We start from the raw sequence: 23,124 nt of genomic DNA on the forward strand, positions 1-23,124 counted from the left end.
GCGAGCGATCGTGGATTTGGATGCCGGAAGCCCTTTCCGGTGACCAGAGATGACCAGCAATGAATTGGATTGACGAAGTGAAGCAGTCCTAGTGAGATAAACATGCAAGGCTCTAACAACGTCCAGTTTGCGGAGTGACTTCTCAAGAGGGTGAGAAGGAGCAGGACAAAATGATGGAAGAACGATATCCTCGTTGATGTGGAAGGAGGATACCACCTTTGGGGGAAAAGAAGGAACGGGCCTGAGGACGACTTTATCCTGATGGAGTACCAGCTAAGGAGAACAACATGACAGGGCCGCTAATTCAGAAACTCTTCTGATGGATGTTATGGCAATCAGAAAGGTTACCTTCCATGAAAGAAAAGACAAAGGGATGTCCTGCATGGGCTCAAACGGCGCTTTTTTGGAAATCGCTAAGAACGAGATAGAGATCCCACGGTTCTATTGGTGAATGATGAGGAGGGGCCACATGAGCGACTCCTTGGAGAAATGTCTTAACCTGCGGTAAAGAAGCGAGCTTCCTTTGAAAAAGGATAAACAAAGCGGAAACCTCTAAGCTAGGCTGGAGAAACCCAGTATGGACGGAATGGAAAAGGACATTGGAAAGACTCTTTTATCGTCGCACCAACGGAAAAAGGCCTTCCAATGCCTATGGTAGATGCGGGAAGAGGTTTCCTGGCTTTGACCATTGTCTGAATCATCTGGTTGGAAAAAACCTGATTCTCTTAAGGTTGCGGCCTCAACGGCCATGCCGTTAAATTCAGAGACCGAGAAGTCTCGTGGTAAAGGGGGCCTTGCGAGAGAAGATCCAGACGGTCTGGAAGCCTCCAGGGGACGTCCGCGAGCATGTTCACCAGTTCCGCATACCAAGGCCTTCTTGGCCAGTCTGGAGCCACAAGAAACACTGGCACGCCTTCCGATTTTATCTTCTTGACCTCTCTTGGGATCAAGGCAAGAGGTGGAAACAGATAAGGGAGTTGGAACTTGGACCACGGAATTACTAGGGCGTCGCAAGCGACAGTTAGAGGGTCCCTGGACCTGGCTACGAAACGCGGAACCTTGTGCTTCATCCGAGATGCCATGAGGTCGACATCCGGATAACCCCAGCGCTGGCATATCTGATCGAAGACTGTGGAATGGAGAGACCATTCGCCTGACGCTAGGCTTTGGCGACTCAGAAAGTCAGCTGCCCAGTTTTCCGCCCCTGGAATGAGAACAGCGGAGATTGCTGGAACGTACTGTTCTGCCCAGCGCAGTATCTTGGCCACTTCTGACATCACTTGGTTGCTGCGCGTACCGCCATGATGGTTTATGTACTCCACAGCCATGGCGTTGTCCGACTGAATGCGGACCGGTTTGCCGACGAGAAGAGGTTGCCAGCGAAGAAGGGCCAGGAAGATTGCTCTGATTTCGAGAAGATTGATAGGTAGCAGAGCTTCCTGTGGATTCCAGCGTCCTTGGGCCGTTCCCTGATGGAAAACCGCTCCCCAACCTAGAAGGCTGGCATCGGTGGTAATGACTTGCCACTGGAGCGGGAGGAAGGACCTCCCCTGGAGGACTGACGTAGGCATTGCCCACCAAGTCAGGGAATGCCTCACTCTGAGAGGGAGGAAAATGGGGCGGTCTAAAGACAACGTCGTCTTGTCCCAAGCTGAGAGGAGGGACAGCTGAAGGGGGCGAAGATGAAACTGTGCAAAAGGCACAGCCTCCATGGAAGCCACCATCTTCCCCAGAACTTTCATGCAGAGCCGAAGGGGAATGGGTTTCGGCCGTTTGAGAGCTCGAATCTCTTTGGACAGAGACGCAAATTTTTCCCCCGGAAGAAACACCCGGGCCAGAGTCGTGTCGAATTCCATGCCTAGGAAGGTCAGACGCTGAGTGGGTCTGAGAATGGACTTTTCTTTGTCGACTAACCATCCGAGACGGCCGAGGGTATCCAGGGTTATGTGAAGACTCAGGAGACAGTCTTGACAGGACGAGCCTTTGAACCAGAGATCGTCCAGTTAAGGGATGATGAGAATCCCCCTGGATCGAAGGATGGCCATGACCGTCACCATCACCTTCGGGAAAACACGGGGAGCAGAGGCTAGGCCGAAGGGAAGAGCCGTGAATTGATAGTGATTTCCCTGAATCGCAAACCGAAGATATTTCTGATGTTGCAAACAAACAGGGATGTGAAGATAAGCATCCCGTATGTCCACAGAGCAGAGGAATTCTCCGGATTCCATTGAGGCTATCACTGATCGAAGAGACTCCATTTTGAAGTGGAGAATCTTCACATGGCGATTGAGCAACTTGAGGTCCAGGATTGGTCGAAGGGTCCCGTCTTTTTTTAGGACTACGAAAAAATTTGAGTAGAACCCTGAAAACCGTTCGTCTGAGGGAACGGGGACAATCACTCCGGCGGAAAGAAGGGAGGAGACGGCTTGAAAGAAACCTGGAACGTTGGACCGCTGTCTTGGGGGTCGAGACAGGAAAAAACGTCTGTTTGGCTGGGAAGCAAATTCGATCTTGTATCCGGATGCAATGATTTCCCTGACCCAAGCATCGTCGACAACAGACAGCCAAGCGTCCGCGAAAAAGGAAAGTCTGCCTCCCACCCTGGAAAAAACTTCCAGGTGGGGGTGACCCGTCACTTGGAGGAGAACCTTGCTGGGTAGATTTTTCTGTGGACGTGAAGGCAGGAAAGGGCCTAAACGGCCGGAAACCCTTTCTGTTAAAAAAGCGTTTTGGCCGAGACTGAGGGAGAGAAGTGCTCTTACCACCAGTGGCATCCAAAATTATTTGATCTAGCTTGGCTCCAAAGAGCCGAGAACCAAGGAAAGGCAGATTGGTACGCGACTTTTTAGAGGTGGTATCTGCATTCCATGACTTTAGCCAAAGGACTAGGCGTACAGCTATTATGTTGCTGTTAGCCCTTGCTACGCACCCAGCCGCATCCAAAGAGGCGGCTAAGAGGTATTTACCCGCATGATTAATTTGATCTGCTAGATCTGCTAGCTCGTCCTGGAGAGCTGCCGCTAAGATGCCTCTGCGAAGAGTTTTTGCCCAAGCTGAAATGACTTTTGCCACCCAGGAGGAAGCGAAAATAGGACAGAGAGAGGCGCCGGATGCCTCAAAAATAGACTTAGCCAGAGATTTTATCTGCCTGCCTGTTGGATCCTTAAGCGATGCCCCGTCCGGAAGGGATAGAACCGTCTTAGAGGCTATACGAGAGACGGGAGGATCCACATCGGGGGCTTTGGTCCATTTTGTGAGCAGATCTACATCAAAGGGATACAGGACATCTAAGTACCTGCGGCCTGAAAAGCATTGTTCAGGGTGCTCCCAATGTTTGGTTAGAGTAGTATCGAACTCCTTGTGGTTTGGAAGGGTTCGGGATGGAGGCCTCGCTCGTTTAAATGGAACAGAACATTCCTGAGGAGGAGGTTCATCCTGCTTAATTTCCAAGGTTTGGAAGATAGCAGAAAGAAGACTTATCGACCATATTCCGTGTTTTCGATATATTATCTGCTTCTGAACTAGATCCCGATTGGGGATCGTCGTCAGACCTGGGGCCGTCCTCTGAAGACGGAGAAGGACACCTGGGAGGAGCCGACGGGCCTAGCGAACTGGAAGACGAGCCAGACAGAACATGCTTCCTAGAAATCCTACTCGGCCTGTCCCTCTGAAGGTCGCGGTCAGGTGCGGATGACTCACCCTGAGAGGCGGTCGGTGCACAGGTGGCTGTAGATAGCTGAGGCTAACGTTCTAGGACCTGGACCAGGGACTGAGAGACTTTAGTCAGATCGAAGACCGACTGGGACATTGCAACGGCCCACTCTGGGAGAGGGGAAGTGCCCTCATCCCGGGAATCGGTGTGCTCCTGAGAGGCCGACATAGCTGAAGGGCTGCAGGACAGGCAGAGGGGAGACGACTGACCTGACGCCCACTTCCTTTTACAGCGTGCACAAGCGTAGTGGATAACGGTGGGCTTGAAAGATAGCGCCGTTGAAGGGTTAAACATAGGTATGTTGAGCACAATGGCTGCACTAAATAGTAGGGCTGCAGAGGAGAGACAATTTTTCCATTAAGCGCCGAGCCTACCGAAGTTCTGACGAGCTGGACCCTGACGTGTCCCCCAAGCAGCGCAGGAAGCCAGTGAAATTGCAGAAGGAAGCTGGCTGTGATCTCGGTGGGCGGTACGTGGCGTCGTGGCGACTAGGCAATGGCAGAGGAGGGGCGCGGTAAAAATGGAGATTGACATCCTTAAAAAGAAAGTAGCGCTGTGATTGGTGTGAAATGGGCGCGAGAAAAAAGCGCGCCCAGAGTGGAAATTCACGCCCAGAGAAAAGGGAGCGCGCTCAGAACAGGGAGGAGGGAGCGCGCTGAAAGTGAAAGTGAAACCATGTCTCCCTCCCGCCGAGCTCTTATACTGATGCCCGCGGCGCCGATAATAAAAGGTGAGCCTGCGTTGAACCGCTGCTTACAAGGACCCCCCTGTGTCCTAGTAGACCTTGTGTGCCTCTTTCCCTGATCCTAGTATAACCGGAGCGTGGCTGCGATGTGAGGCGCGCGGCTGCAGTGGGGGAGTAGAGGCGGGAAATTCAAAGTTTGAAACCACTGCTTGTGAAAACATACGGGGCTAAAGGGATCGTTCGGATCTTACCTGACGTCCCTGAAGAGGATGACCGCAGGGGCATGCATAGCAGACAGGCCGCTGGGAGAGGTCCTCTTACCCATGTCACGTAGAAGACGGCGTCCTTTTGTTGGGAGCAATGGCGACTACCGTCTTCCTCTCAGCCCTGTCCTGGGATAGGGATGAGGAGTTGTTTTGGCAAGGACCGGCCACCTGTCGTCCGCCCATAGCACCGAATGGTGATATGGAAAAAGTCCTGCCTGCGGTACTGAGAGTTGCGATGTGGACGACACCACACTGCTCGCTCAGCCGCATGATATGGGAAAGCAGGGTGAACATTTACCCCCTGTTTCCCGATGTAGAATCTGGAAAATAAATGGGAAAAGATTAATACACACACACAAAACCTAAAAGAAAATGGTTAGATGCGGATCTGGGGAGATCCCGGTCCGCCTCCTACAGACACTAAGCACAAACTGAGGTACTTGGTATCTGTCGGTGGGTGTATACTGCCGGGGAGGAGTCAATTTTCTTGTTTTTTGCATAGTGTCAGCCTCCTAGCAGCAGCAGCATACACCCATGGTAATCTGTGTCCCCCAATAAGGCGATAAAGAAAAGCTTTTTTCAGAAATCTCATGCAATCACTTGCTTTTTTCCTGATTTGAATTGGAAAACTGCTTTTTTGAAAACTGCAGCATGTCAATTTTCAGCGTTTCTGCAGCGTTTTTTGACCCATAAAAAGAAATGAGTAAGTGAAAAATAGCAGCAAAAATACTGCGATCAGGTTTTTGCAGTTGTTTGGTGGAAAACAAAATGCAGGTCAGGATGTGAAACCTAGTGATTTTTTCCCAAGTTTAAACCATAATGTCTTGGTGTCCTCACTTGAGCATGGTAGTTAGGATTAGTAAAGGTAAATTACATTAGTTATATGTGTGAAAATAGATAATGCCTGACCAATGTGTGAATGTTAGCAGTGCCTGACCAACTCAGTGCCCTAACACAGTAAGTAAACTATGCTCTACCTATTCAACTCCCCTTGCTGTTTTTCATAAAAATGTTTTATGGTGTTACACAAGTCTTGCATTGGTGGCCTAATACCTTGTATTGTTCATGCTTGTAGGGTGAAAGCAAAACTGAACTTTGATTTCCTGAAAAAACACAGCAAAAAAGCAGCAAAACCTGTGATTTGGCTGCAGGTTTTTTGTTGTCAAGAGATCAGGTTTTGGCTGCAGAAATAAAGTAGCAAAATATAAACGTGAATGTAGCCTTAGTCTTCATTATGTGGTCACAAATTGATTTGAGTTTTTTCGACAGGTTAGGCTTGCAACTAATTCTGGCATCCAATTGTCACGTGGATTCGCTGATTTTAGCTCTGTCAATTTTATGTGTCTACTCATGAGCAGAAGGTTTGATGCTTGTTAATGAATGAGACCACCGAGTACCTCTCCGTGCATCATCATGCTGCGCACAGCAAGGAAATGCAAGCAAAGAGAATGGTGCTCGAGACAGAGCTGCATGTGTATAGTATAAAATGTAACATCCAGAACATGTATTAAAGGGAATCTGTCACCCCTTTTTTTTTAATATGAGCTGGCGGCACCGACATCAGGGACTTATCTACAGCATTCTGTAATACTGTAGATAAGCCCCCGATGTAACCTGAAAGATAAGAAAAACACTTTAGATTATACTCACCGGGGGGAAAGGCGGTCCAGTCCAATCGGTGTTGTGGTCCGGTCCGGCACCTCCCACCTTCATACGATGCCGTCCTCTTCTTTCCTTCCTGTCGTGGCTTCGGCGCACTGTCTGCGCAGAGCAGAGGGCAGAGCAGAGTCCTGCAGTGCGCAGGCGTCGGGAGAGGTCCGGTGCCGGACTGCGACACCCATTGGACCGGACCGCCCCCCCCGGTGAGTATAATCTAACTCTTTTCTCTTATCTTTCAGATTACATCGGGGGCTTATCTACAGCATTACAGAATGCTGTAGATAAGCCCCTGATGGTGGTGCCGACAGCTCATATTCGGAAAAAGTGGTGACAGATTCCCTTTAAAGAAAAAATTAAAATAAAACGAAAAAAACTTGAGAAATTGCAAAGGCGGTTAAAGAGAGCAACGAGTTTGAATTTTTTTGCCGCTATTTTTCACACTGCATGTTTGACATGTTTCCCGCTTTATCTTCCCTACACAGGCGTTGGCTCTTACTTTTACAGACTTCATCACAGAACCCTTAAAGCATATTGGGAAAGCGATTGGAGAGTTTTTAAATGGCTTACTGGCAGAGATTCCTGTTTTCTATCAGTTGTTTGTACTTATTCTTATAGCAGCTATTTGTTTGGTGAGTGTTTAGTGTTTTTTGTCTTTGATTTTTAAAAGGAAATCTCCACTTACCATAATGTCCATGAAGCTATGCTCAAACCCTCGTTTATTGACCTAAATTTTGATGGCATTAAAGGGAAGGTGCCATCCAAAAAATTTTTTTTCAGCAATTGAAAAAATGTAAAGAATTAATGTTTACATTTTCTTAAAAAATATTATCATTTGTTTTTAATTTTGCAAAATATGAAAAATAATTTTAAAAAGTTTGGCATTTCCACTTGTTAACACTAGGGGGAGCAGCTACTGAAATTTGGCACAAAAACCTAGTGTACAGTTAGCTCACGTTCCTGTCCTGCAGTAATTATGGGCGGAATCTGCTGACATGGGTGTGATGTCACTCCTCTCCTCCCCTTCTGGGTGTTTGCTAAGGGAAAAGAGAGGATGACATTTAGGAACACAGTGAGCAGCCATTTTGATGGGGCCTGCAAAGTTACTGACTGTCTTTGCATGTAAAGTCTGGATCAGAACAGGTCATCAATCAGCAGAAATGTTTCCTGGATTTCTGTGGAGCAGACAAGCAGACGCTCCATCCATGTGTATAAAAGACAGCACTCGATATACAATCCCTGGCACCGAACAGGGTGCCCCCCCATAGACCAGCACACTGCTCTTCTGAAATACTCTGTGCTGCTATCACTCTGCTCCTTCCACCATATATCAGGCCCCTGTCGCCTCGCTTTCACACATCGCCAGGACAGGATCTGAGGAGAGGAATGGGATCTTCGGTCACTGAGGATGGCAGGCAGGAAGGATTCTGGGAGCAGGGTGACAGCAGCACAGAGTATTTCAGGAGAGCAGTGTGCTGGTCTATGGGGGGCACAGAGGGAGATATATGGGGGAGGAGCAGGGTGACAGTAGCAGGAGAGTATTTAAGGAGAGCAGTGTGCTGGTCTATGGGGGCAAAGGGAGATATATGGTGGAGGAGCAGGGTGGCAGCAGCACAAAGTATTTCAGGAGAGCAGTGTGCTGGTCTATGGGGGGCACAGAGGGAGATATATGGGGGAGGAACAGTGTGACAGCAGCACAGAGTATTTCAGGAGAGCAGTGCGCTGGTCTGTGGGGGGCACAGAGGGAGATATATGGGGGAGGAGCAGGGTGACAGCAGCACAGAAATCCAGGAAACATTTCTGCTGATTGATGGCCTGTTCTGATCCAGACTTTGCATCCATTCCTCTCCTCAGATCCTGTCCTGGCGATGTGTGAAAGCGAAGCGACAGGCGCAGTCCGGGGTGACGCTGGGAAGCAGGCTGGGGGAAATGTAGCCATACAGTAACGATAAAAATGAGACCCCTCTCTTCAGCTGCCTCACCAGCCCTCCCCTGACTGCACCTATTACCCCTGACCCGTGTGCAGGTGCTCAGCCAGAACCACCCTAGAATGGGTCTCCTTTTAGCAGATAATACTGCCATAGTGTTCTCACATAATACCGCCATATACTTCACACATAATGCCGCCATATAGATCATACACAATACCACCATGTAGATCACACATAAAACCAGCAGGGTGACAGCAGCACAGAGTATTTCAGGAGAGCAGTATCACACGGGATAGGATTAGATACACGGCTCAGCAGACAGTATCACACAAGAGAGGATTAGATACACAGCTCTGCAGACAGTATCACATGGGATAGGATTAGATACACGGCTCAGCAGACAGTATGACACGGGATAGGATTAGATACACAGCTCATCAGTCAGTATCACACAAGAAAGGATTAGATACACAGCTCAGCAGACAGTATCACACGGGATAGGATTAGATACACGGCTTAGCAGACAGTATCACACAAGAGAGGATTAGATACACGGCTCAGCAGACAGTATCACACAAGAGAGGATTAGATACACAGCTCAGCAGACAGTATCACGCGGGATAGGATTAGATACACGGCTCAGTAGACAGTATCACACGGGATAGGATTAGATACACGGCTCAGCAGACTGTATCACACAGGATAGGATTTGATACACGGCTCAGCAGACAGTATCACACAAGAGAGGATTAGATACACAGCTCAGCAGTCAGAATCACACAGGAGAGGATTAAATACATGGCTCAGCAGACAGTATCACAGGAGAGGATTAGATACACGGCTCAGCAGACAGTATCACAGGAGAGGATTAGATACACGGCTCAGCAGACAGTATCACAGGAGAGGATTAGATACACGGCTCAGCAGACAGTATCACACAGGAGAGGATTAGATACACGGCTCAGCAGACAGTATCACACAGGGGAGGATTAGATACACAGCTCAGTAGACAGTATCACAGGATAGGATTAGATACACAGCTCAGCAGACAGTATCACAGGAGAGGATTAGATACACAGCTCACAAGACAGTATCACACAGGGGAGGATTAGATACACGGCTCAGCAGTCAGTATCACACGAGACAGTATTACAGATATGCCCACACTGGTGAAACTTCCAGCCCCCCCCCCCAATTATACACTAGACTATGGGCTGTATATGTCACTGTCCTCCTCAGACAGCCATAAAAGCTGTCATAAAAGGGAAGGTGTCAGATTACCGGAGATCACTGGGGCTGTGAGTGGGGAGGCGGAGACAGAGCAGGAGGACAGTGGAGCTGGAGCAGGAAGCAGAGTGCAGAAAGTGGAGCTCAGCAGACAGCACTGGGCTACAGTAAAATGGCGCCCAGCCACACCTACAGCAGTGAATGGTGCAGCCCACAGGGGCGTGCCCAGTTCTCTGCTAATGAGGCTGCATGGTGGGGTCGGGAGCCGCCCGCAGTCTCCTATGTCCAACGGCCATATTTGCAGACTGTATGAGTCCTCCACAGATCTGCAAATCAAGATGGCAGCGTCCTGTGGCTACATTAAAACATTATTACAAACAAACCATAAATCCTACTTAGTACAACATTTGCTGAAACAACATGTTTTGTTACTTCCTCTTTTTTTTGCAAATTATATAAAATTGCGGCACCTTCCCTTTAAGTAGGTTAAAAAAAAAAGAAAAGAATCAGTCCTTCATGGTGAATTTATACTTTATGTACCATATTTGTGGCAAAAATTTATACAACTGAAAATTCTGGCCATTGTCTAAATAGTATTTATATAGCAAAGAAACACCCAGATTGGAATTCAGTGCGGGACAGGAGAACTCCAATACATGAATATCACAACACTGTGGGGGAAACAATTAAACCCCCACAATACGAGTATAATCCAAAAAATATCAAACTTTTTTTAGACATATGCTAAAATGTTAAGTCTGCTAGAATCCAGAAATACAGGGGCCAAGGTTACGTGAAATGCAAAAATAACTTAAATCAAGCGATTGACAAGCAGTCAATCTATAATAGCTGTACCACAATACAAATGGGCAAATACAGTGTTAGTCCACATGAATGCGGCATAATAATTGCTCAGACAATAACTGAATACTAATCACATTATAAATACAAAGTGCCAAGTGCAAAACAATTCAGATTAAATATGAAAAATATTAACGATATATCCTGATTAGCTCAGAACAGTTTAGTTAAAGTATAAAGCTCAGTGATTACTAAGGGAAGTATCCCATTGTACGGCTGGCATAGTTAGTTAGATATGTATACTCAGGGTTGACATAATATTGAAATGCTGAGTAGGCTAAAGCGGTGATGCAATGAAGTACCTAACCGCAACAAATCCCATACATAGTGGAGAATGCACTTACTGCTGTGATGTGCAGGTAGCCTTGGCGTCCCTGTCGCACCAATGCACGTTTCGTTAGTGTTCTTCAGGAGGACTGTATTTGCCCATTTGTATTGTGGTACGGCTATTATCGATTGATTGCTTGTCAATCGCATGATTTAAGTTATTTTTGCATTGCACGGTAACCTTGGCCTCTGTATTTCTGGATTCTAGCAGACTTTTAACATTTTAGCACATGTCTACATAAAGTTTGATATTTTTTGGATTATACTCGTATTGTGGTGTTTTGTTTCCCTCTCAGTGTTGTGTTTTTCATTGTCTGAATCGGTTGTTTCTGTAAATTGTGAAGAGATTTCTGCAAACTTTGTACAGATGAATAGGACAGTCGTAGAAATTTCTGCCTCAGATCTGCCATGTTGACTTGTGTTGAATCCTTGCACCCCAAATATATATGAATTAACAATATACTAAATGTGGATGAGGTTTTAAAAATTCTCATAAGCACTACCATAGGGAAAAAGGCCAGCACTATACAAATGGCATACCTTTGCTGTTGTCAGACTAATCTTGCTTGCCGGTGGCCAAATCCGTGGCAGACAGGTGCTCAACCAGAAGGAAGGCTATTCTGAATGTAGTGGTGGAGGCGGTGAAAGTGGCTCTTACACACAGAGAATTCTTTTTACTCTCTTTATTCAAAAAATACACCGTTAAAACATCAAGCCGGGGGGATCGGGATTCCTGCAGGACAGCAGCCTTTTTGCGTCTTAGTGACGCTTCAGCGGGTCCAAGTATGGAAATCCGTGTGAGGGAAGCCTCTTATGCAGATGACACATGTTATTCCACTTCATAATTTAAAACCATCAAAGGCATAACAGGTGTGTCATCTTTTACAGACCCCGCTTGTGCAGATTGGATATGTTTCCTACTGTTTAGGTCTAATGTTGAAAACAGAATAAAGGAGCACTCATTTTTCCTGACATTTGTCTTTTTACAGGCTGCATGTTATGGATTCTCTACAACAATTGGTCCGGTCCTTATGCTCAGGAATAATCGAGAAGCACAACAGGAGAGACTGCCACCTGCAGAACCACGGAGACATCCTTATGGAAATAATATTGAATTTCAGCCTCAGCCGCCCCCCTATATAGGACCACAATATCCACCAGTTTATCTACAAAATGTAGCTTATTCACGAAATCAGAGGCCAGAGAACCTGCAAGCAATGGATATTTCACATGGCAGGCAGAATGTAAGTTTTTACAGTTTTTATTGGCACTATGCTATTTAGAGTAGTAACCCCGACTCTCCTTTATTGTGTGAGATAGTGTTTTATCACATACAAAGAGTGTGTGCATGTTATTAGAGTATGCTATGACAGTCAAGGAAGAGAGGCTGGTTGGTGATATTTATGCCAAATTATCTAAAAGACCCATGCATCTTAAGGCTATGTGCACACGGTGCGGATCCTCCCGCAGATTTTTCAGCGCGGATTTTACTAAATCCGCAGGTCAAATGACCTGCATTTTTCCTGCGGATTTCTTCCTTTTTTTTTTTTTTGCGGTTTTACTGCCGTTTTTGTGCAGTTTTCAACTGCGGTTTTCCACCTGCGGATTTGTAGAATGGAGCAGGTGGAAAACTGCAGCAAAACCGCACAAAAGAAGTGACATGCTGCTTTTTTTTTTTTTCGAACAAAAACCGCGCGGAAAAATCCGCAGCATGTGCACAGCGGATCCGCAGCAGATTTTACCGCGCAGAAACGTTGCATATCCACATTGTGATGTACAGTAGCCTTAAAATCAATGGAAAAAAAACCCGCTGTGCAGACGCTGCGGATTTTTCCGCGGGGTTTTCCTGCGGTACAAAATCCACAGCATGTTACTTCTTTTGTGCAGTTTTCCATCTCCCCTGTCACCAAATCCGCAGGGGGAAAACCACAGTGGAAAACCGCACAAAAACCGCAATAAAACCGCAGGAAAAATGGAAGAAATCTGCAGGAAAAATGCAGGTCATTTGACCTGTGGATTTCTTCCATTCTGCGCGGAAAAATCCGCAGGGCTAAAAAGTCCGTCTGCACTCAGCCTAATACATTTTTAGAACACTGACCGCAAAAAAATCTTTCTTTTCTGTTCTGTCCAGATGTAAATTTGTGCCATTAATCTGATCACTTTTCCTATAATCCAGTTAATATGGTTAGCCTCAATTAAAGCATCCATACACATTACACTAAGACAATGATAACTCAAATGGAAAAACCCATTCAACAGTAGCAGTAACGTATTAGGCAAAAACTCAGAGTATATTTAGTGCATAAAACACATTTTAGTTATATATTAAAAGAGAACATTGATCAAAAGTCACTTGGATGAATAATCATTAAAGCAGAGGCTGCTGTCCTAGGCAGAGACATAAAACACTTATACACTTTTTTGGTAACAATTCATAAGGATATTGTTGGTTTGAGAACTTAATTCTAAATTAATGGCCTTTTGATTCTTCCATTAATGCCTCTTACAGAGTAAATGTATGGTACATGCATAAGTGAATTAGACTATCATGAATCAGACCACTGCTGTGTGTGTGCTGTCTCCACTGCCCTAATGCACGCTTCAATGTAATATTCGTCAGGAGGCAAAGATTACATCAAAACATGCATTGGGGCGGTGGAGACAGCACACACACACAGCAGTGGTCTGATTCTTGTAAGGCCGGAGTCACACTAAACGTATAAAAAAGCAGTCCGAGTGTCACACGAGTGTAATGCGAGTGTCATGCTAGTACTTTCTGATTTTTCACACCAAGCATCTGATTTTCATCCAGCCCCAGACCCCGAAAAATGGAGACGCTATGGGTCTTAGAAAATGGCTTCATTTTTTATTTTTTATTTTATTTAGTTATTTTTACAAACTTTGGATTTTTATTCACCAATTAAAGCGAACCTGTCAGCAGTTTTGGCCGACATAAGATACGGCCACTGCCTTTCAGGGCTGATTATACAGCATTCTATAATGCTGTAGATAAGCCCCCGATCCGACCTCCAAGGGAAGAAAAATATCTTTTATTATACTCACCCTGTGGGGGGGCCTGGTCTGATGGGTGTCGCAGGTCTGGGTCCTGCACTTCCCATCTTCTTGTGATGCCGCCCTTCTGTTGCTTCATCTCGCAGGCATACTGATCTGCCCTGTTGAGGGCAGAGTAAAGTACTGCAGTGCGCGGCGCTGGGCCTCTCTGACCTTTCCCGGCGCCTGCACACTGCAGTACTTTGGTCTGCTCTCAACAGGGCAGTGAAGTGCGCCTGCACAGGAGCGCAGTGCCGGTGAGCGATGAAGCAAGCAGGAGGGCGGCATCACAAGAGGATGGGAGGCACCAAACCCCCCCTTCCCCCCCCGGTGAGTATAATAAAGCTTATTTTTCTTATCTTGCAGGTCGGACCGGGGGCTTATCTACAGCATTCTAGAATGCTGTAGATAAGCCCTGAAAGGCAGTGGCCGTATCTTATATCGGCCAAAACTGCTGACAGGTTCTCTTTAAATAAAAAATAACCTATACATGTTTGGTTTCCGCAAACTCGTAATGACTTGGAGAATCATAATGGCAGGTCAGTTTAAGCATTTAGTGAACATGGAAAAAATACATAACACATAACATAACAATTTTAAGTTTAGAATCCTTTATAAAAAAAATTCTTCAGTGTCAGGAGATTGCTGCTATATATTTTTTATGGTATTCTTTGAAGTCCCGCTCAGAATGTCCACCTCAGATGTTATCATGAAGTGGACGTTCAGCATTATCTAGAAACAGTAGAGTCATTTAATTACAAGATTGTTTTATGTAATGTAATACTTCACTGTGGGACAATCCCTTTAATGAGATGATTAGCATGGCTAAACCATATTTTTTATTTAAATTCTTTTTTTTTTTTTTTAATGGTAGACCTTTTTTATAACTACGCTGTTGCATGCCATACTCTTAATGGGATTGTCCACTACTGGACAACACGTATGTTATTGGACCCAGGAACGTAAAAAAATTTGGATGTATGAAAAAAGTGCTGCAGAATTTGTTGGTACTATATAAATACATTTCTTATAAATACAAGTCCCGGGGGCACATCTCCTCCTATTTTCTGGCTATAATCTTACTTGATCTGAGTGAAATCATCCGTTGCCGACTGACTGAAAGCACCATGATCTTCTGATGTATCCCGCCACTCGCTCCTGCCTGCAGAAGGGTCTGTGATCCAAACATTGCGCTCACAAGGAGATGCTTGCAGTGTGTCTTCATGGATCTGGCTAAAATACAATAAATCTGCTCCTTCATACTCAGCACTGTGTCCTCACTGTTCTCTGGGGATCAGCATCCAATGAGTTAATGGTGTGAACGCTGCAGGTAATTACTCCACCGAAATGTGGCTGCTCAGCGACTTACTGCTTCCTGACTTACATCGTAAATATGGAGAAGACATGTTACTCTTGTGCCCTATGGTAACCCCACAGAGGACTGTCCGTATATTACAGCATACATTGTGTATAAATGCATATGTTAAAAAACATAGTCAGGTCCCAGTTGTTCGCCTGCACAGAAAAATGCATCTTTCTTCATTTGTTTAGTTGAAAAACTGGATCCCGATGGAAACATGTGAAACTGATAGAGTGGCCATCTTTAACTATTAACCCCTTCATGACCGCCAATACGTATTTTTACTGACCTGAGATATAAGGGAATATCATCCCCATACCGGTGACAATCCAGCAGCTGTCGGCTGTCCACTATATCTGACAACTTGCTGTATCACAAATGATCGGTGTTGGCACCATCCATATCTGTTTAACACTTTAGTTGCTGCTGTCAAAAGTGACTACATCAAATAAATGGTTAATAGATTGTGGGGGCTTGCACTTTAATCTAATTGACACACCGAGATCATGATTGTGTGGTCCTGATGTTTGCCATAGCAGTTCATGGACAAAAGGCGGCCTTAAGCCCCCGTCACACATAGCGATCTCGCTAGCGAGATCGCTGCTGAGTCACAAGTTTTGTGACGCAACAGCGATCTCACCAGCGAGATCGCTACTGTGACAGCTATCAGCGACTGGGCCCCCTGCCTGGTATCGCTGATCGTTCCTGAAAGGTCAGGACTTTTTTTGGGTCATTGGTCTCCCGCTGGCCAGCACGCATCGCTTCGTGTGACAGGCGGGAGAGCAACGACCAGCGATCAGCGCGCTGTTAACCAAGGTAAACGTCGGGTTTCTAAGCAGCGCGTGGTGCTTCGAAACCCGATGTGTACCTTAGTTACCAGCTCCCTGCATCAGCGCGCTGGTAACTAACGTACACAGCGACGCGCCCCCTCGGCGTCGCTGGTGCTGATCGCTGGTGAAGCTGCCTGTTTGACAGCTCAACAGCGATCATGTAGCGACACACCAGCGATCCTGACAAGTTGATATCGTCGGGATCGCTGGTGAGTCGCTATGTGTGACGGGGCCCTTAGAGTCTGCCGGCTACAGCGGCCAGTTCAGAAGTTAGTGACATTTAGGTGGTAAACAAACACTTTTTCATTCCGGCTATACCATTTTGCATTAATTCCTGAAAATTACCTGAAGGGTTAATAAACTACTTGGCAGCAGTTTTCAATATGTCAGGGGGTGCAGTTTTTAAAATGGTATCATGTTTGGGGTTTTCCAATATATAGCACCTCTAAAGTCACTTCAAACTTGGATAGGTCCCTCAAAAAAATAAATTTTGTAAATTTCCTTGAAAAAATGAAAAATTATTGCTCCATTTTTAAACCTCCTAAAAGGCTAATAAAATAAATTAACGTTTTAAAAATGGTTCTGATGTAAAGCAGACATGTGGGAAATGTTATTTATTAATGTTTTTCTGTGATATGACTACCTGGATTAAAGGGATAATCATTCAAAGTTTGAAAATTGCAATTTTTTTTTACATTTTTGTCAAGTTTCTGATATTTTTTATAAGTAAACACAAAATATATCAATCTTAATTTACCACTATCATAAATTGTAATGTGCCACAAAAAAAGTCTCAAAATCACTGGGATTTGTTGAAGCATTCCAGAGTTATGACCACATAAAGTGACATTGGTCAGACTTTAAAAAATTGGCCTGGTCACGAAGGGGTTAAACCACATAGGGGAGCCTGATCAACTCTTCCTATAAGCCCTGCAATCTGCTCTAAAAACCGAAAAATAATGTCTGTAAGGCTACTTTCACATTAGCGTTTTTTAGTGCAGCGCTTCGTGCGCAATAGAAACGCATGCAAAAAAAGCATCATGCATTTTCCATGCGTTTCCATGCGCACGCCTGCGTTCCCATAGACTAATGCGTTATTTTGTCGCATTCAGTGCGCAATTGTGTGCATGCGTTTTTTTGGCGCCGTTGACCCAAAAATTCAACAGGTTGCGTCTGGCGCGCCTGGGCGCACACCTTAAAAAAAAAAAAAACGCATGCACACGAAAGCGCATATGAACGCATGCAAATGCTAGACCATGCGCCCCCCATGTTAAACATAGGTGTGCATGACACATGCGCATGGACACGCACGATGTACTGCGCAAAAAAACGTTAATGTGAAACCAGCCTAATCTGTACCTATGTTGGCGTTGTCCCCTAGAAACTGTCCACAATAAGGGAGCCATAAAGGCCCTGTGCCAGTGTGTGTACCAGTGTAAGATGAGGCGTGGTCATATACTTTACACGCTTTATAGGTGTCTGTAGCTTTTAAAACATTATTTTGTTTTGTAGTTTACAGACGTGGACTTTCCATTAAGAGATCAGTACGGTGGACAAGAACAGAGAAAGGGAGAGGTCACAGAGCTGACCAGGGAAGAAACTGCAGGAGAAGAACAGAGCTCTCCAGGAGAGCGTCAACGAAAAGAAGAGAAGCCAAAGGAGAGATCTTCTAGTCCACGGTTAAGGGAGAAGAAGCCAGTACTGGAAAGTTTCACTGGGCAGCTACAAAGAAATGAAGAACTGATGGAGCAGAAATCTGTGACTGATCAAAAGAAACCTGAACTCAAAAAAACTACAGCGCAGAGTAAAACTGAGGCTCCACATGAAAGATCTGATGTCCTGGAACACACAGAAGTGGAGACTGTAAAGCACAATTCTTATGGTGAACATGAAAGGAGAGAAGAAACCGAGCCCGATCCATCTTCTGATCAACCACAAAGGAGGGAGGACTCCGTGGAGGAGAGCTCTCATAGAGAAACGTCATGGAAGGAAGTACCTCCACATGACAAATCTTTGGAGCTGAAAGGTAAAAAAATGAACAAATTGAGGCATTCCAGTAATGAAAGCCCTTTTTTTAAAGAGTATTATCATCTCAGTAATTGTTGACTTACTGCTAGAATATACTACCACATAAAGGGAACCTGTCAGCAGGTTTTTAGACCCTAAACTAAACTGAGTAGTGGTTGGTTTATGGTGAAGTAATGTTCTTACCACTTCCTGATTATGGCCCCAACAGTGCTCATTGACACTTTCAGTAGTTTAGAAATTCTTCTGTAACCAATCCGATCAGTATATGTTGCAACAATAAGGTTGCAAAGGTGTTGAGAAGGCTCACTAGTTTTACCCATCATAAAATGCTTCTTGAGAGGCACCTTGATAATGAGACACCTTTTCTTTTTACATATGTTCGATACTTTTTCGCATTATTACACATAACTTAATTTATGGCAATCTATGGTTGCATTTATTTATATTTGTCACTTGGATGGGTGGTTACCAACATCTGGTGAGAATTTCATGTCAATAGCACCTTTAGAAATAGATTTGCTTAGAAAATTTGTGACGTGTTCAATACTTATTTCACCCACTCTATGTAAGGTATGCACACCCGTATTATATATGTCCAGTTTTCCATTTCCTAGAAATCGGTCCGAAAATGTTTATGCAAATGAGCTCGCAAGTACAGGTTTGCTGGCATGGCACTTCCAGCTCTCTGTCCTCTCTCCCTCTTTGGCCTCCTACCACCAGCCTCCTGTCAGTAATTGACCGTTCACTCTACTTTGTGACCTGCTCCCTTGCTGAGATCTTGCGCAGATGCTGTCATTTGTAACACTTTGTTTTTCCAATAAATTTTATTAAAATTTATAATAATCGGGAATAGGGTAGGGGGAAAGGGAAATAATGCGTTGTCATGCAGTCAATCCATAAAATACATAGAACAGATAGATATTTGTCAGATCAAAAACATAGTCAAAATATTTTACACAAATATAAACTAGAAATAAAAAACAATGCCGTTATGGAAATAGTTCTATCCAACGATTCCATTTACAAGCAAATTTGTTAAAGCAGTTATTTGAAATAGCAATTTTATTTTCATAAGATTTCTGTAAAGACTTTTAGTAATTAAATCTTGTAATGAGGGACTATTAGGGGACTTCCAAAAAAAGCAATATTATTTTTGGTAACTAAAAAAAAGTGAAGAATAAGTTGTCTTAAGGATGGATTGAACTGATCAATGCCCATAGAGAGTAAGGCCAACTGAGGGGTTAAAATAAAATCATTAATATTTAAAATTTGACCAACCAAGGACTCAACCTCCATCCATAATGGTCTAATCTTTGGACATGACCAGTATATGTGAAATAGAGAACCAATCTGTCCATATACTCTCCAACAATTTGGGGAGTTGTCTGAGTTGATCTTGGCTAATCTAGAGGGAGTATAGTACCATCGTGATAATAGTTTATAAAATGACTCTTGGAGAGTCATTGAAATAGTGGAAGAGTACGTTGTTATAATCGCCTTTTCCCAATCGTCTATCTGTACTGAAAGGTGGAGGTCCTCTTCCCATTTAATCATCTAAGGTGATTTACAAAAGGTTTGATCCAAGTTAAACCATTTATAAGGTTATATTGAATGCTCCAAAAAATATTATGACCTACATTTTTTAACATAAGGACAGAAGGTTCAGAGAGATATGGTTTGGTCTGCAGAAAAAGCTCCATTTGGTTCTTCAAGATTAAGAATTGTAAAAAGTCAGAAGAGGGAATCCCAAATGTGGCCTTGATTTGTGTAAATGGGTAGAAAAATTTACCATCGTAAATGTCTTGAATTTTGGTAACACCACAAGTAGCCCAGAGTGGATCTAGATTAAACTCTGCAATAACCTCAACCAAAGAAAGAGGGAGTACATTAATAATTTCTGATTTAGGAATTTGCCTTCTAAGTCTGAATAATTTCATCCAAGCTTCCGAAATCGCTAAGAAAATAGGATGATTAATAGGGAAAGTCCCTTTTTTGATAAGCAGATTGAAAATAATTCTGTTCAGTGGGGTATCTTTATTGAAAAATAATTCCAAGTCAATCCAAGATGGTTTATATAGGCTAGGCCACCACCAAATAGACTGCTTTATGAGATTAGCATAATAATATGCTGTAATGTTGGGCAGACCCATTCCATTTTGTGGTTTGCTTTTAAATAATTGATTAGTAGCAATCCTAGCCCTTTATTACCCCACACAAAAAAATTAATATGAGATTGTAGGCTGGTTAAAAATGAGGTCGAAACAGATAACGGGAGAGATCGAAAAACATATAATATTTTGGGTAAAATAATGGATTTGACAATTAAATTTTTCCCCCACCATTAAAGTCCTGTATCATTGTAAAAATTAAAATCCTTAATAAGATAATTAATAAGATCACTGAGATTAGTAGAGATCAAAGAGTTAATATCCCTAGAAAACTTTAAACCTAGATATACAAAGTCTTTTTCTGCCCAGCTCCATGGTGATGTGTTTTTAACTTCTTGAATTTGAGAAGAGTTTAAATTAAAATGTAGAATTTTAGATTTGGTGACATTTATTTTAAAATATGAGATAAAAGAGAATTCATTGAGTAAATTTTGAATTTTATTGATGGATTTAGATGGTTCTGTCAGGGTTAATAAAATATCAGCGTATAAACTAATCTTATAGTCTCTGGAGTTAGTAGTAATTCCTTTAATATCTTGGTCATCCCTAATTAATTGAGCAAGGGGCTCTACTGCTAAAGCAAATAATAAAGGAGAAAGTGGGCATCCCTGTCTAGTTCCATTAGTAATTTTAAAAGGGGTACAAAGATGATTATTAGCATAAATTCTTGCTTGTGGATTGGAATAAAGGGCCATAATTGTTGTAATACAGGGGATATTAAAACCAAATTTTTGTAGAGTACGATTTAAATAATTCCAATTCAAGGGATCCAAATGCCTTTTCAGCATCTAAGGAAATCACAGCAGAACAAAGTTTTTGGGAATTTATTAATTTAATTATGTTTATTAATTGTCCGGTACCTTCAACAGACTGTCTGTGTTTTATAAAACCAATTTGATCGTTTGAAATTAAACTGGGCAGAATACAATTTAGTCTATTAGCAATGATTGTAGATTAAATTTTTAAATCCGTATTAATGAGGGAAATCGGCCTATAATTTATGATTTGGTCTGGTTTAAGTTTGGTTTAGGAATAAGAATTATATTAGCTTCAAGATTGTCTTTCGGGAATGCACCTGTAGATGCAGCAGCATTAAAAATCTGCGTTAAATGGGGTACCAGAATCTTGCTGAAAGATTTATAATAGTTATTACTATATCCATCAGGACAAGGCGCTTTATGGGAGTGAAGTTGTTTTATAATATTACATGTTTCTTCGTCATTAAGAGGAGAGGATAGAAACTCCAAATCATCCATAGTAATCTTAGCAAGATTTATTGAGGATAAAAAATCTTAGGATGGGATGGGAGGGATTCTCATTTGAATTATATAATTTTTTATAGAACTCTACAAATTAACAATTTTTTGTGGGTGTAGAAGTATAATTCCTTTGGGGGTAGTAATCTTATCAATCCTGTTTCGAATTCTTTGCTTTTTGATTGTATTGAACATAAATTTAGATGGTTTGTTTAAAGACCTGTAGTTTTTGACTGCTGAGTCGTAAAAAAAAAAAAAATATAGTGGCTTTCAATTAATTTCTTAATTTTAAATTTTGAGGAGAAAAATAAGAAAAAAATATTTTTTAATAAATTAGTGGTGCCTCTTATAATCCTTGCATCTTATTGCTTACCGGGGTTGGTGGCTGCGGTGTAGCGGGGTCCCAGGCTCGCTGATGGAGGAGGCAGGCGTGGAGTGATGCTGCAGGCCGCATTCAGGGATGAGGGGGGGCTCTGATGTGTGCCGTTGCTGCTGCAGGGTCTTGTGCTGCTGCCAGGTTTCTCCGCTTGTCCGGCGGTTGCTGGCCGGTGCTGCGGGTGTCTCCGGTGCCCAGCGGTGCGGCGTTGTGTGCCCGTCGATGCCCGGGGCTCTGCCGACATTGTTCGACAGGCCAGAGCCCCAGCATTTCCTCTGTTCCCTGTATGCGCGCGCTGTGGTCCCGGTAAAAAAATGGCCGCCGGCGCGTGCGCAGATGGGATCTCGGGACCCAGTTCTCGAGAGATGAGATCTGAAATCTCATCTCTTGAGAGCTGGGTCCCGAGATTCCATCTGCGCACGCGCGGCAGCCATTTTTTTACCGGCACCACCGCGCGCGCACACAGGGAAAATGGCCGCCGGCGCGTGCGCAGATGGGATCTCGGGACCCAGCTCTCAAGAGATGAGATTTCAAATCTCATCTATCGAGAACTGGGACCCGAGATCCCATCTGCGCACGCGCCGGCGGCCATTTTTTTACCGGCACACAGGGAACCGAGAAAATGCCGGGGCTCTAGCCTGTCGCACAATATTGGCAGAGCCCCGGGCATCGACGGGCACACAACACGGCACCGGAGACACCCGCAGCACTGGCCAGCAACCGCCGGACGCCCCCGATCACAGCCTAGGTAAGGCATGTCCACTTTGTAAGACGCACCCCCGTTTTCCCCCCAAATTTGGGGGAAAAAAAGTGCGTCTTACAAAGCGGAAAATACGGTAACTATGTGTACATTTGAGAGTTTAGATTACAAACCAAGATATGGTAGCGTCCATTAATATCAGAAACCTCTTCTAACAATTCAAAAGATAAAGAATTCCTTATCATAGTGATGACTCCCGCCTTCTTTGAGGAACTTGACGACGCAAAACTAATAGGGTAATTTCGTACAGAAAATTCTGGGTGATTATTTAGCTTAAACTTTGACTCTTGTAAACAAACTATGTCTGCTAAAGATTTGAAAATTTCTCTCTGGATGGTAAAGCGTTTATTAGGACTATTAAGTCCCCTTACATTATAATAGTCATATTACTAAACAATAGACCGTTGGTTAATTACAAAGAAAACTAAGGGCTTTTGTATAAAAATAAACTACAAACTATGAAACAAATAAACACAAAATACAAATCTCTAGAAGGAATCCTACACCACGGATTCTCCTTCTGGTGTGGGGGGAAAAGTCCGTGTGGTGCACTATCCGAGGAAACAGCCTCTAATGTAAGAATAAAATGGCCCAATCTAAAGTTAGCGCACCACTGAAAAGTAAAACACT

At 43.9% G+C, this 23,124-nt stretch overlaps 1 protein-coding gene across 4 annotated transcripts in view; it reads left to right on the forward strand.

The window, feature by feature from the left end:
- The window catches only part of CLCC1 (chloride channel CLIC like 1), a 125,351-nt gene that overhangs the window by 88,146 nt on the left and 14,081 nt on the right, over positions 1-23,124 (forward strand). For all 4 annotated transcript variants that reach the window (XR_012233663.1, XM_073582853.1, XM_073582852.1 and 1 more), the window contains exons 9-11: positions 6,805-6,951; positions 11,655-11,909; positions 17,419-17,932. Coding sequence is in view for 3 of the 4 variants with exons in the window: in XM_073582853.1 (XP_073438954.1) it covers positions 6,805-6,951; positions 11,655-11,909; positions 17,419-17,932 (916 nt within the window). In the remaining variant the exon portion in view is untranslated. The remainder of the gene's footprint in view (positions 1-6,804; positions 6,952-11,654; positions 11,910-17,418; positions 17,933-23,124) is intronic.

The sequence above is a fragment of the Dendrobates tinctorius genome, unplaced genomic scaffold (genome assembly GCF_039654945.1).
Source record: "Dendrobates tinctorius isolate UK_male_01 unplaced genomic scaffold, ASM3965494v1 ptg000074l, whole genome shotgun sequence".
NCBI lineage: Eukaryota > Metazoa > Chordata > Amphibia > Anura > Dendrobatidae > Dendrobates > Dendrobates tinctorius.